Source organism: Motacilla alba, chromosome 9 (genome assembly GCF_015832195.1).
Source record: "Motacilla alba alba isolate MOTALB_02 chromosome 9, Motacilla_alba_V1.0_pri, whole genome shotgun sequence".
Lineage (NCBI taxonomy): Eukaryota > Metazoa > Chordata > Aves > Passeriformes > Motacillidae > Motacilla > Motacilla alba.
Window position 1 is genome coordinate 24664076 of NC_052024.1, and position 15190 is coordinate 24679265.

The following is a 15190-nucleotide window of genomic DNA, read 5'->3' on the forward strand; positions in this document are numbered from 1 at the left end:
TTTGGCTCATAATTTCAGTTTATTATCAAAATGTTTTGATCAGATGACAAACTCGGCTAAAAGGACATAGGTTTTTAAATAGACCTATTGTAGCAGTCATCTGAGGCATCTGGTACTTGGTTTGGAAATGTCTTTGCTTTGATAAACAAAGCAGTAAGTTCCTTTGCAATCTGCATGAGGATGTTTAACACGTATCATTGCAGATTTAAAGCCTTTTACCCTCTTACTTAAAGCTCCTTCAGACTCTTGCAATCAGCTGTGCAGCTTTCCTGATGTGAGGACTGACACTGATCAGAGCACATACAAGTAAGTGCAGGGTCAGAGCCGAAGCCCTGACTGTCAGCCTGAAAACTCCAATGTTTGTGCTCTCCATTGGAGAACTCGCTTTTGTAGGCTTTATCTTATTGCCCGATACCATGCTTTAGTCCAATTTCCCAGTTCTATGCAGCCACTGATAAAATATGTTACAATACTTCAAGTCAAAAGTGTAGCTCAAGATTTAAATATAAAAACTATGATTTATACATTACTAGAAACTTTAAAAAAGAGCGTTTTTAGAGAAAGCAAGATAAAGCTTAGAAAACGGTGAAAAAGGGTCTTTGATCACAATCTTACAGATTATAGGTACAGAAATTAATAAATTACCTACGATTTCAGTTGGGCTGGAAAGCTGTAAATTAACTGTTGTAAATAGAGACTTCAGGCAATACACGCTGGAGTAATTAGTGAGAAGTTACTTAAGTACAGCAGGTCTTTGGACTCCTCTTGTATAAATGGTTTCAAGTAAAACTGAAAACATTTGGTAGAACAGATTTCCTGCCACAGCAGAGGGTACAGGGTCTGACACTGGGGCATAAACTGCTGTCTCTCTGTCGCGTTATGATGGCTAAAATGTGTGTTATGAGTACTTCCTTCCTCCCCGGTCAGAAATCTGCGCTCGCCGACCCGGGGGAGATCATGTGTTACACTTGGCCATTTCAAAATGAACCCCAAAAGCCACTGGCCGTGGGGCAGGGTTGCAGCTGCAGGTGAGGTGTGGCTGAGCACTGCCAGGTGAGTCAGGTGCTCTGGGGGAGAGGCAGCCAGGCAGCCCAGCGCCGCCGTGGGTGATGATTTGGGGTTTGCATGTTTACCGGGGATTACAGCCATGTCTCCAGCATATTCCACTCAGCTTTCTTCCCTCCTCCCCTTCTCAAAATCAGCTGGAAAGGTCTCTTTTCCTGGAAAGCTCCTTGAGATGTGAGGTTTGCAGTCCGTCACCAAACGCGGCACTTCTTGGCAGGATCCATGTTGTCTCTCGTGGTGCATGAAAAGGCTTCTGAAAACTCTGGGGAGTTCTGCAGTGACCCCAGGACCCTTTAAAACAAAGCAACACACTGTCATTGCTGTTTGAAACAAACAACGTGACCCATATTTTGTAACTTGTTTTGTTGGGTCACCTCACTGCGGCGTGGGGAACGCCCTGCTCTGCCTTGCTTCATTTCACCTCAAGGGCTGGCTGGGTTTTCTTCTTCAGTTTGTCGTGCCCCCGTTGCAACCCCAAAAATACAGGACCTGTCCCCTCCTCGTGCTGGCTCTCACAAGCCAGTTCTTTCCCCGAGAACAGATTTCTCACTTGTCAGCAGTTTTCACTGAGGGCTTTTTCAGCTACGTTTCGCTGACAGGTTTCTTGGTGAAGGGAAAACAAGACCACGGGGTCAAGGGCTGTGGTGGTAACTCGTCAGGGAATGTTCATTTACATTTTTACACCAACCAGGTTTTAACTGAGATCATGCTGCTCCTCTGGGCGTTCTGCACAGATTTTCCAGTGAATGAGTTTTCTGGCAAAAAGTCTCACACAAACAATGGCTTTCAGCTCAACATGGGAAGTGAGTATGAGGCCATTGCAGCTCAGGATGATTTTAAATGTGTAATTGTGAACATGTGTGAATAGATCTGCTCAGAGTCCCTCGTTCCTTCAGGACTGGGAATACAGCAGCACATACCTATGCAGGGAAACCCATCAAATACAGATTCTGATGGGCGTTGATTGTGGCCCAGAAGTTCCTTAAAGAACTGTTTCTTTGTTCATGACTATTCTGAGAACTATGTTCATCATTAGAATCAAGGTGTGCCCACAGAAGCTGAGGTGAAGTTCAGCACTGACACCTGCAATACTTCAATTGCTCTAGAAGGCCAAAAGTGACTCCCTGGTCTTGGGAGCCAGCAGTGGAACAGGAGATGGCACAGAAAAAGGGTTATCAAAAACCCCATGCATTTTGGTGATCCAGCTGTGCTTCACTGCTCCAGTGAACTAGCACTGCTAAAACGGGATGCTCTGCAATTAACGATTTCCATGAGGAACTGCCTGTCCTACTTGTAAGAAAAAGCAGCCCACAGTCAGTGTAGCAGGTGTTGAAAAGGCTCATGGCACTCTCTAGATAATAATCAAAAAAGGCACCTCGGGAGCCTTGGTGACACTCGTGTAGTGTGTCATGAGGTGTTAATTTTGTGGGTATGTCTCATGAAATGTTTTCTGGTTTAGAGCTCTTGGGGGCCTCATCCTGTGATTGACTGCCCATTCCGAGGATGTTGGCAGGCTTCTCATGAGCACTTGTATCATTGCATGTAAAGTTTACAGCCTGTCCTGCCGAGGTACAGACAGCACAGCACCATGTGATGTGTGCAGGGTGCACAAACTCAGCCTGTTGCACTGAGATGCTGCACTAGTCAGCTTCAAAGGCCTTGTACCTCGTCCAAATCAGATGTGCAGAGGTTCTGAAGGGCCTCTGGAGCCTCATTAGCACTGAGACCAGACAGGAATGGCTGTGGGAGCTGGGGCACAGACTGCCTCTGGGAGAGATCCCAGATAGCACAACCCACCCGCAGTGAGAGAGGGCGAGGGAACAGTCGCTGCTTTCACTAAATATCTGAGGGTGGGGGTAAACAAGGTTTGGTGAAAAGCCCTTGAAAGAAAGATACTGGAATTAATGTGGTGGGCTGTATCAGCACAGAGCCTGGCCATTGTGGACATGGAGCCTGGAGATGACTCAGCCCTCCAGCAGATGCTGTGATGGCTGCACTACCACTGATACCGTGGCATTGGGCCAAACAGGTTTATTAGAGCACTTTGTTACACTGCTGATGAATAGGCTGCTCTGACTTGAGATAAAAAGAAAAGATCCTGCTCTGGCTCAAAGGCTCGCACCCTGAGCAGCCACATTTCCTGCATGGCTCCACTGAACTGAGCCCAGCTGATCTTGGGAAGGCTGGCTGAGCACACCAGACACGGCACGCACATCTGCTGTGGTACCACAGCACGTGGGTTTGTCAGGAGGCAGGGGCAGGGATCTCCCACTGATTCTGCCTGTGACTTCAGCGGAGGATGAAAGTTCATCTGTGCTGTTGGTGTGCAAGAACCCTGTCAGGAGCCATTGTGGGAGCCTGGGACTTGTGCATGAGCCCTGGATTCCAGGCACAGTCACTGGGGCTCTGCAGTGGCAGTCACACAGTGACAGCCAGGGGATGGTGTGCGTGCCCTGTGGTGGAGGCTGTTCAAAGCTGCTCCACAGTGTGGACAGAATTAAACTGGATCTTCTTAAGGATGAGAAAATGACCCCACATGCTTCCTTTGCCTGTGGAGCTGCCTGGGAAGGGCTTTGCCCATCTGGGCAGTGCTGGCAGGGACAGGGGGAGCCCAGCCTGTCTCCTCAGCAGCCCCAGAGTGCTCTGCCTATAGGTGTGTGCCTGTTCAAGCTCTCCTGGAAGGGCAGCCCAGCCTTGGGCAGGGTCTCTTCAGTGCCCCCACAGAGAGCCTGCTGCAGAGGAGTTACTCCTCGGGACTGCCCTGGGGGTGTTGGCTCTGCTGACCTGAATCTGCCTGGGCTGTGCACGTCTGTCTTGATGGAGTTCACTGCATATTCTGGTCTGTACGTCCCACACCACACCTGCACAGGCAGCAAAGAAAAGCAGCATTAGCCTAAGATTGTACAGGAAGAGACCTGCTGTTATTTAACTGTGAAACACCTAATGTTCATGAAAATAAATTCCACATTAGAACACAGAGAAAAAAGGGTGTGTTTTGTTAAAAAAAGTACATCACTGTCCTCAGAGAAAGGCACTTGGGCACAAGGCACTTCCTGCCAGGCTTATGAGTGGCTGAATTAATTTCTTTAGGGGAGATAAAAATCACCTAACAAGACTTTATTTTCACTGCTTTGCAGTGAGCACTGCTCAGCTCTGCCAGCTCTTAGTGAGCCCATGGGAGTCAGCCTGTTCTGACTCGCTGTTAAACTGCAATGTCAAGTGGTTTTCAAAGCCCTCAGGCAAGAAGTAAAGGATACCTGTGCAAAGTTCAGAAAAAACAGCTGTTTGTGGTTCATGTCGAGACCGGGAAGAAGTTTTTCTTTTCCGTGTTTTCTCTCAAAGTTTTCATAAGCCTGTGGAATGAAGTGAGCAGAAATGTTACCACTTCCAGCATTTTTCCAGTCAAAAAGAAATGATGACAAGGAGGAACACGGATTCCTTGACATAATAAATTGTCGTCTCCCTTGGCCATCCATCCTACATGTGCCACCTTGAAGCAGAAGACAACAGGGCCATTTCTTGGTACTGTGCTATCAATTATCTAATGCTGCTTTATGAAAAAGAGATTTTTTTCCCACTGTGGGTTTTTTGGGTTGGTTTTTTTTAAAGTGAATTGCAGAAGGCTTTAAAGCCATAGTAAGAGCAGCTGCTTTCATGTTTCTCATGGAGACGTGTCAAACGATGTGCTGTTAGTGAGTGATCACTGATGGAAGATGCTGCAGAAATGTCCTGCCTGAAGTCAGTGCCAAAGCAACGCACGAGTGAAGCCAATCAACTGCCCAAGCACAGCTGAGGAATGAGCAGATTGCGGGTCCATGGACAAGGCTCTGGAAGTTTCCATGGATAACAGCTGAGCGAGAGCCAACAGTGCCAGAGCACTGCAAAAGAGGCCAGTGTTGTACTGGGATGTGTAAACAGGAGTGGCTTATATGAAATACATGAAGTAATCCTTCTACTCTGCTCGGCGCTGGCCAGGGCTCAGCTGGAGTGCTCTGTCCAGTTTTGGGCACTGCCCTTCAGGAAAGATGTGGACCAACTGGAGAGAGTCCAGAAGAAAGCAGCAAGAATGAGCAGAGGTCCAGCAAACATGACCTATGAGGAAAGATTGAAAGAATTGGGTTTGTTTAGTCTAAAGGAGAGAAGTCTGGGCCTTGAAGCATGTAAGTCTTCAAATATGTGAAAGGTCACAGGAGAGAAAGGAGCAGATTGCAGTGTTTGCACTGCTGGGGGCAGAGCCGTGGTGGCACTGGCAGTGCCGCGAGGACGCGGCAGGAATGCTCCTCTGGGAGGCTGGAAGGATGCAGAAGGGGTTCATTCTACCTGCAGGGAGAGGAGGGGTGGGACACTGACCTCTCAAGATTCCTTCTGGACCTTTTTTCACTGTTTATATGATGTCATAATAATTTTTAATACTTCTGACCTGATTTTTCTGGCTACTCCCATTCCTTTCGGAAAGCGTATCCCCATTCATGGCTTTGTACTTTGCACAAATATTCCAGCAACCGAAGATCAGACTAATCTAATAAGCCTGATGCCTCTTTTAGGCTTCCAAATCATTCCTTAAACTCTCATTAATAACTGTCTTTGCCCTCAAGCGTGTCCATTTCCAGTGAGAGCTTGGAGAAGCGTGAGTTGGCCCCTGCATCCCCGAGGCTCTCTGTTGAGCAGTGACAGCCCTCAGCTGTCAAGTGTTGAGTGTTTTGCCACAGAAGAAGGTGTTCAGGGAAGGAGAAGAGGATGGCTTGCAGCCATCAGATTTGTGAATAACAAGGAAAGCTGACAGAGAGGCTGGCTAGCTACTCTCTTGCAGACCACGTTCACAAAAAGAACCTGTGTCTCTCTGACTGTCAGTCCCAACGGTGGCCAGTCTAGGGAGTCCAGCAGCTGTTTGAGGAAGACAAGGAAAACAAAGCCAAAAAGCATCCAGCTCCCCTGGAAGGTTTAGTGCAGGGAGTCCAGAGTCTCTGACATCTTGGGATACCACTACAGAGGGCCCAAGTCACCTGCACAAGATGAAAAGCAAAGTGTTTATGTCTATGGGTTGGGAGAAAGTCATCCTGGCATGAAAAACCTGGTGAGAAAGACAGCCAGAGGCAGACAGCTGCTGGTATCAGCACTTTCTTTAGGTCATGGTCCAAGTGTGAGCCAGTGAATGTTTCCATTCCACACATTCCTTATTCACAAAGGGGAATAAAAATTGAAAGAGAGTTCCCTAGGAGCAGGTAATGTGTAGCCTGACATGATGAACAGGATGAGAGAAATACCACAGCTGGCCAGTAGCTTTAATCCAGGCCTCGATGGCACAGTAGGTCTGGTCCTGTCCCTAACACAGAAATGGAGTTTCTTCTTCCAAGGCTCTGAAACTCATTTTCTTAATCTCTGACAGTTTCAGCTAAAATAGAGAAATGGATGTTTCTTACCTTGTATGCTTGTCTCACACCCCCGTTATCAGCAATGTTTTCTCCTAGTGTGTTGATTCCACTCAGCTGTAAAATAGAAAGGAAAAGTATTGGTTTATGAAAAAGAAGCTCATCCAGGACCTGTAACAGCAAACTTTGTGCATTTTCCAGTTTCTAAAGGCAAGAATCACCTTAAAATCTGAAGGTTTAGCAGAAGATTATGTTAAAATCTCTGAAAAGTCTTTATGTCCCTTGTCTCAAAATCCATGTTTTGAGATACTATTGTTTTTCTAATCCTCTTCCTTCCCCTCCAGGCAACTTTCTAGGCTCTGTATCTCTTACCCATATTTTCTGCTACTTAGTCATTGCTCATTTATTCTTCCTCTTTTCTCCCTGTCTTTAATCCTCAGTTTCTTACCACAGCTCCAGTTAGAGGAAGTGGACAGAATCTGTAGTCTGTAGAACAAGTCAAAATTCCAACTCCAAACTGCTGAAATTGTCTGTTAACAGACATCAGCAACCCTGCTGGAAGGTATTTTTCTGTACATAGGCAAGTTCAGTAGCTTCTTGGTAGCCAGATACGAAGAAGATCTCTATTTAGCAGGTATTCCTAAGTCAGTCAAATAGCACCAAAGATGATGAAGCTTTGATAGTGGGAAATCTCTAATTTTATTTTTTAAAACCCCATATTTTAACCTTTAGTTCAAAATATTGGTTTATGATAGTCAAAGCTGCAAAATTTAGAATCATCCTTTGATTGAACCTAATGTGTGAGTAAAAGGGCAGCAAAATATGTTGAAATTTTCTTCTCTGTTTTTACTGGCCTCTCTCTGAGTTCCCACACTTCAACACTTGTTTTGGGAAAACCTCAGGGCTGGGAGTTTTATCTTTTCCCCGTCCTGTGTGATGGAATATATTGTCAGGCTGTAAAAAGCCAGCCAGTGGGATTGAGAGGAATAACTTCTTGTCCCTTCCGCGTGGCACTGTGAGCAGTGCTGTCCCCTCAAACCAGCAGCTCCTCAAACTGCACCTACGTTCTGTCCACCTGCCAGGTCCCACGAGAAGTTCCCGTACTGGTACACCATGCACTGGGACAGCTCCTTGAAATTCCGCGCTGATTCTTCAGTCCACCAGTCCACGAGGTCTCCGTTCTCATTAAAATTCCTGCCTGTAACAGCGCGTTACACAGAATTATTTATACAAGAAAAGAGGGTTTGCTGCAGCGGGGAGGGGAGCGAGCACGACTTTGGACTGTGCTCTTGGGAGAGCACTACTGCAATGCCTCAGAACTCCAGCCTTCATCTTCTGTATGGAAATCCACCTCCCTCTTTGTGCTCCCTGGCAGGATGAAGCACTAAAGTGCATCCAGCACCCTGTGCACTGAGTGTTCTGCAGCCCAGGGCCTCACCGTTGTCGTCGAAGCCGTGCGTGATCTCGTGCCCGATGACCATTCCTATGCCGCCGTAATTCAGGGATTTGGGCTGCGAGGCACTGAAGAAAGGGGGCTGCAAAATGCCCGCGGGGAAGACTGGAAAGGAACCACAGCTCAGTTAAGGGCCTGCCCCCTTACCCTGCCAGGCCACTTTTATGGGCTTCGGCCAAAACCAGCCCGTTCCCTCGGATCTCCCAGCAGCTGAGAGCGACTGGCACGTGGGAATGCTGCAGGACAGGAGCAGCAGAGCAGCAGGACCACCCCCCTTCAGACACTTCCAAAATCATGACCAGCTTTTGCTTTGTTACTCCTTTGCTCTGCGGGAAAAAGCAGTTTGCTCCAATTTACATCACTTAGCATTCACAGACTTCAGTCTCGTCATTAAACAAACCTCACAACATTGTGAGAAGTGGGAGGGTGTCCCCCAAGAAGAATAGATTATTTGATCATTCCATCACAAATCAATCTCAGAGACAGCAATTTATTCTTCCCTTGAAAATACAAGTAACTCCCACTAGAATCAATAAAAATAGGCCAAGCTGTCAATGAAAGAACTGGAACAAAGCAGTTCCATTTACCCACTTCTCTGCTCATTTTTCTAGCCTTCTACAAAACAATTCATTTAAAGAGAAACCATGTTGCAATTCTGATCTTGTTACAAATTAAGAGTAATAAAATACGATAAAATATCCAGTTCCACTTAGTATCTTGAAGGCCTTTTCCTGCCTCCCTGCTGCCGCTGCAATATGAAGTTTTAATTCTCCCTGGGAAGGAGGTGGATGTAGCTCTACACAACTTGAACAGACAGAAGGAGCTGGGTGACAGTTCTCACACAGCTAAAGAAAGAAGATTGATACTTCTTGCATTTCAGTATAAATCCAGTTCAGTTCTAGGGCTGTCTTTCAGGACGAGGAAGAGCCATGGGGAGACCAGAAGCTAACAAAGAGGTTAGAAATGAGCCAGGTGTGCTGTGTGTGCCAGCTGCTGCCCCAGCAATCCCAGTGCAGCGCTGGCTCGCTGTGGAATAGCTGCCCCAGGGCTCTCTCTGTTCTCAGGGAGCAGGGATGCTACCAGCAGTGTGAGGAGCCACCTCTGGAGCTGCTGCCTGTGGAAGCTCTGCCCCAGGACGGGGACAGGGCTGTGCAGCTGCTCCTGGGGGAGCCCTCTGGGGGTGCCTGGCCAGCAGCAGCTCAGCTGCAGTTTGGGAGCCGAGTGGCTTCTCATGGTCTGAGCTGCTGATGGAGCAGAGCAGGTCAGATCACACCCAGATGGAGCCACGGAGCTCCAGGCTCCCTACACATCGTGCACAGAACTGCTCTTTGGAGGGTTTCTAAAAGTCTAGTTCTAAGCTAATTCAGACATCACTCTAAAGATCAGACTGCTTTAATTATCCTGTGCATGCCATAGTTAAGGGATGAGGTAAGAATTTATGACTCACATTAACTGCCAGTCACCAGTTTCAGTCTTCCACATCATGATTCCTTTCCTACAAATTACTGAACAAAGCTATTTTAAACAAAGCCTTCTGGAAGTTTTTGTGTTAACTGTTCAGTCAAGAGCTAAATGCTCACATCAAGAAATAATCTTGTTTCATTTCTGTGCAGAGCCCTGCAGGACAAGGGTTTTCCATTTTTTCAGACTTGTTTTCAGGAATTACGGGTGGATCACAGCACCTCACTGATGGCCCAGAAAGGACACTGCAGTCTGTGACATTTGGATGACTAAAATTTAAACACTATTTTCAGAATGGACGTGACAGAATATTGAGAAGCATAATTAATGTTGTGAAATGTTTCGTGGCTCTTGTGAGCCTTGCAGCACTGTGAAGGGAGCTGTGAAGGGATGGTTCACAAGATGAGAAACCTTGGGGCCTCCTTGTGGTTCTCATCTTTAGCCAGAATGGACAGGGCTTTTTATTTCCATGGATGGTTTTGGGTAGGCTGACATTAGGACTCTTTATACTCAGATTTGTTATATCAAGATCATTTTGCTTCCTGATTTTAAAAGTACATACATACATATATAAAAAATAGATAATCTGGGCATCAATAAATAGGGAAACCTTACCTATCTGATTCCTACTTGCTGAGTAAAAAGCATTGACAACAGCAGCTCCACTTATCCACCTGGTAACAGCAGAAGAATAAACGTTAGTATTTCAATTGTTAATGGCAACGTTAATGATTGCTAGAACAAGCCTAGAAACCGTGTCACAGAATCACAGAATATTGGAAGTTGGAAGGTACCTTCTCCTGTGCAAACTGGATAAAAGACCAGACAGAGTACTACTAAATACTTACTCCTCTTTGTCCACCTTTTCTCTAAGCTTTTTCAACCTTTTCTTCTGGGTAAATACTAAATTTTGAATAATGTTTTCAAAGTATTCTTCTTCTTTGTAGTTCAACTAAAAAGAAAGGGGGAAGAGGAGTTAGTGGTGGTGTAACTGATTTGGGGTAAAAGACGCATGGATCAGGAAAATCTAGTCTTAAGCATGATGAGCTAAGCAACACATTTGTAAGAATATTTTTTGATGTACAATTAGACCTTGGTTTGCAGAGCTCTGCTACATCACAGAGCTGATATTATAGCTGGATCTATGTTAGCAGCTGGGTTCTTTTTCCAGAGCTCTTCATTCTCTCTTTCTAGACATATTTTGAGTGGAGCTCAGCAGTTGCTGGTGTGGCCCTTACCCTCTGGAGCTGCCTGCTGCAAACCAGCAGCTGCCAGCGTGGCAAGGAGCAGTTCCAGCTCAGACAGAGCACGAGTCAGCTCCGTGCCTGTGCAGGCACTGCACCCAGTGGAATGCTGCTCTGAACACCACTGGCTCCACGCTTGCCCTCACACAATCCAACAGAACGTGGACGTGTCCTTGGAATGCCACCAGAGCCAGCACATCTGCGCGTCACATCCCGTACCAGGCTGGCTGGTCACACCTCCTCCTTCCCCCTGCAGCTGGGCACACACTCGGTGGGGCAAGGAAAGCAAAGGACCCTTTTCTTCTCTGAAAACCCTTTCCTAATTCTCCTGCCTGTTGTGCAAACTTACCTCCTGGTACTCACTGTTGAGCTTGTCGTTATCTGTCACGATCTCATCGGGATAACCAATCCTCTCTCTAATTGCTGTTGCCTAGGGACAAGGGAATTTGATATCCATAGCAAGTCCAGCCATGTTTTTAAATAATAAATTGTATAAGAAAGGCAATATAGGCGCTGCAGAAACTGCAGGATGTTAATTATATACAGATTTTGTTTAATTTTTTCTTTCATTGAAAGCACAAGTTTATGGGTTTTATCGTGTTCCTCCTAGTAGCTGGTCAAATCACCAGAAATCATTCCTTCTCATTTTCAGTATTGTTTTCCTATAGATATTCATTATCTAGCTCCTTAATCACTGATTTGCCTGAAAGGTCTGAATCTTGTATACAGATTCTTCCTATTTTGTGTGCCTGTCTCCAGAGGCCCCTTCCCTTGGAATCCCAAACTGCTGTGCCTACATAAGAATAACCAAAATGTGTTTCTATTATAATATAAAGGTTACTGCTTATTTTTGGTCAGGACAAACATTTATACATTTAACATTTAATGGTTTTTATAGGACTGCACATCACCAATATTTCAGACAGAACTTACTTTTTTTTCTGCTCTCTTTTTGGTCTCTGCATCCATCCAGGGAAGTTCATCTAAGGTTTTTATAAAAACATCACGTATATCTGCAATCATTTCTTCAACCTGGAAAAAACCCCAGAGTGTTACAAACCCACAGAGTAAGATGGTGGGCAATGCAGTTCAGCCATTCAGGTCACCCAAACCTGGTAAACATTGCCCCACTGGATGCTGTGCGTCTGAGGGAATCGTTGTGTTTGTGCCAACCCCAAAAATGGGTGGTTTCACACCAGGATTCCAGTGGTCAGCAATCAACTCAGGCTTCACTTCAGGTCCATTTTCAGGGACTTTCTGTGTGGCCGGAGGCGAACAGAAATAACCAATTGCCCCTGTGCCCAGTGGTGGCAGGATGTGAACTGGTGTCACTCTCTAGGAACAGCAGTGGCTGCTGGTGCCCCCGTGCTGCTCCTGGGACCTGAGGATCAGCTGCTGCCCAGCTGCCCCAGAGAGCAGGCAGGGGCTTTCTCCCTCCAGCTGTGCCCCTGCAACCCTCACTTTTCACACCCTACTCTGGTAAAAACTTGCGTTTTTAAACCTTTGTAATAACCGTTATTCACATTTCAATAAAAACTTGGAAGACCAAGCGCACTTTGATCAGGCTGTAATAAAAAGTGCCCCCACAGCTGTGTCGGGCAGCGCACGGCGGTGACGAAGGGCCCCTTGGGCAGTGGCTGAGGGCTGAGGGGTTTACCACGTGCTTGCTGTCCCCAGCAAAGGCCTCCTCCACGTAGAGCCGGCCCACGGCGCTCTCCATGTTCCCGTTGACGTAGTTGGCGCAGCGGCGCCACACGGCAGCCTCGGAGGTGGTGCCATACAGGGCCTGTGGGGCACACAGCAGGCAAACGGGGCTCACGGGAGCTCCTCCACGCACGCACCCGGCTCCTAGCCCTGCCTGGGGCACTTGGCTGCACTCGCTCTCTAACTAGGCTCACTAGGAAAGCTCTTACAGAGGAAGAAGCTCTGCTGTGGAAATACAGAGAACTTCCATGTCCAGCAACTGGAAAGGAAGCACAGCAAAGGCTGAAAAAGGAGCCAGTGTCCAGTTGCTGAAATTGCTCAGCAATTCCCTTAAAAGCACCAAGCTATCAGCAGGATCAAATGACTGGAAACCAAGATTGGGGCCATAATGTCTGCCTCGAATATATTCCTTTGGATGACAAAGTGTTTCTAACAAGTCAGTCAGAACTGTAATCCCTTGCAAATAAATGTGGCTGTTCTGATACCAAAATGGGGATTAATTCAGATTCAGAAAAACAAGAGACCAGGTACCAGAGCAGTGCTTTCAAACCCACTCAGCTATCAGGCATAAATCCCATAAATTATAGATACACTCCAGCAGAGGCTCAGCAAACACATCTGGCTTTTGTGTGCAAAATCCTAAATACATGAAATATTTATATACTACACCTACATAAAAACCCCATCTTTTGTGGCTCACAAAAGCCATCATTAAAACTCAGGGAGAGGTGAATTCCTGCACCTTCCGGAAAGCATTCCTCGTGTCCTTGTAGTCCCGGCTGAGGCTGTTGACAAGATCCATGACAAACCGCCAGGCCATGTAATTCTGAAGGTCTCTGTTTAACAAAACAACCACAACAAGCTGGTGATGTTTTGAGGCTTTTTAAGTTTTCTGGAAAGACAACGCAAACAGCAGACTTAACACACCTACCTGGGAGAGTATTTTACGAGGATAGACCTGAGCTTGAGAAGGTAGTCGGGGTCGTAAACAATGACGTGTTCTGTGTTGTCAACGTTGATTTGCACAGTTGACATGATGGCATTTATGAATTCTGACCAGTTGAACACCTGGAAAATCGATATGCATTATGGTATGGTTCAGTCATAAACAGTTTAAATATGTTTGCATGACACAGCTGCTCTGCCTTTAGTTTCCCTAATATTTGCACTGCTTATAAATGGGGACATTGTAATAACAGCTGGCCTGAGATCATTTACAGCTCCAAAAGTGTTGTTAACATAGGGGGGTATTGCAGAAAGGGTAGAGAAACTGCTTTGATTTCAAACTAACACAATTTTTTTTAATTTTTAAAGTTTCTGTTCTGCCTATTACTTTAAAAAGTGTTGGGGAATTTTCCCTGCCCGTGTCTTTGGAAAGGTTTATTGGAAGAGGTAATGTCTTCCATCAGACAAGTGGAAGTAGCTGAGGAGAGCAGATAAGCTTTCAGGAACAGCCACTGCAGGTCTGGGAGAGAAGCAGCAAACTTCAGGCTAATCTTGGGAATAACTGCTGTTCTAGCCTTAGACATTACAACACTACCAACTCCCATCAAGTGTCTTTTGAGCACTTTGGAATAAATTTTAATTAGTGCTGATCTGCAGCCCCCCCCCAGGAACTAATAATAACCAGGGCAATGCCATTCTGTGACAGGAGGTGTTGTTTTCTGACAGGATGACTGTAATGGTAACCACTGCACCTGTGGGAGACGGTGAATTATGAAACCAATTAAACCAGGCAGGAGGGAACTGTCAGAGAATTAAAGTCAATAAAATTGCAGGGAATATGAAAAAGTGCCAGGAATAACAGTGTTTCATTGCACCTTCCTGGCCTCAGAAACCTCAATAAAAGTCATGAGAATAAAAACTACCCATGTTCAGTACAACGTTGTGTTCCTGGGGAGACAGAGCTGTGTTAGCAAAGCTTGGGCTGGTTTTCAGCTGCTCTCTGGTGCCACGAGTTAAAGGCTGCCCTGCACAAACAGCACATGGCTCAGGGTGAGAGCAGAGCTGACACATCCCGGGGGAGCTGCAGTGGGAGGGATGAGGAAACTGTCCTGTTTCGTGGGCCTGACAGCCTGGGCTCCCTGCTGCTTGCCCCGGGAGCAATAATTACACAGGCAATGTTGGACGAGCTGGATTTTTGTTCTGAATCTGCAGCTCTGGATAAATAGAGTGTGAGCAGTCTGCTAAACAGCCCTGAACCAGCTGGTGGCTACAGGACTTCTGTCCTGGGCCCTGAACCCAAGAGGATGAGGAACAGGACCAGAGAATCACACAATGGTTGGGGTTGGAAGGGATCTTACAGATCATCTGTTTCCAACCCCCTGCCAAGGGCAGGGACACCTCCCACTGGGAATTTCTTTTCATTTGTACTTTTCCATCTTTTTATGTTGAGGCAAATGGGAAGATGTGCCTTCAGGTCAGGAGAAGCAGTGGGTACAGAATGTGCATAGAGTTCAGGGTCATCAGAAGAGCAGGTGAGACTGTGCACATCAGGGATCCTGCTCAATTGCCAACAGGTCATGTCTTTAACAGGAAAAAAAATCCAGGCTTCATTGTTTAATCCCATCAAAATTAGAGGTTAAAATACCAGGCTATTGATCACTCACCTTCTGATTGATTTCCAGTGAGAAGTTGTTTTGGAGTTGTGCCAAGGTCATTTTATTGTACAGCAGAAGTGGATCATTTCTGTCTTCAGATTTTGTTGTTGCCTGTCAGGGTTAATCAGGAGAAAATTACTGAGTGTATTGAGTCAGTTCCCAGGAGTTCTGGTTCTGATCAGGGTGCACTGCTGCCCTGTGTGTTCTTTGTGACCCAGCACTGCTGGGGAGGCACAGCCCCCAGCTCACACAGCTCTGTGCTGCTCTGGGCACTGGCAGTTTGCACTGCTGAGT

General features: G+C 46.4%; 1 protein-coding gene across 4 annotated transcripts in view; it reads right to left on the reverse strand.

Annotated features, from left to right (window-relative positions):
- Positions 1 to 15190, reverse strand: part of MME (membrane metalloendopeptidase) — a 33466-nt gene continuing 18276 nt past the window's right edge. For 3 of the 4 annotated variants that reach the window (XM_038146188.1, XM_038146187.1, XM_038146186.1), the window contains exons 10-23: positions 14906 to 15007; positions 13228 to 13364; positions 13039 to 13132; positions 12250 to 12378; positions 11526 to 11624; positions 10942 to 11022; positions 10197 to 10300; positions 9964 to 10022; positions 7873 to 7992; positions 7499 to 7632; positions 6486 to 6551; positions 4323 to 4418; positions 3850 to 3926; positions 1 to 1356 (exon numbers count right to left, since the gene is read on the reverse strand). In XM_038146188.1, the coding sequence (XP_038002116.1) occupies positions 1257 to 1356; positions 3850 to 3926; positions 4323 to 4418; positions 6486 to 6551; positions 7499 to 7632; positions 7873 to 7992; positions 9964 to 10022; positions 10197 to 10300; positions 10942 to 11022; positions 11526 to 11624; positions 12250 to 12378; positions 13039 to 13132; positions 13228 to 13364; positions 14906 to 15007 (1398 nt within the window). In that variant the 3' untranslated portion in view covers positions 1 to 1256. The remainder of the gene's footprint in view (positions 1357 to 3849; positions 3927 to 4322; positions 4419 to 6485; positions 6552 to 7498; positions 7633 to 7872; positions 7993 to 9963; positions 10023 to 10196; positions 10301 to 10941; positions 11023 to 11525; positions 11625 to 12249; positions 12379 to 13038; positions 13133 to 13227; positions 13365 to 14905; positions 15008 to 15190) is intronic. The other variant, XM_038146189.1, reaches the window with a different exon arrangement.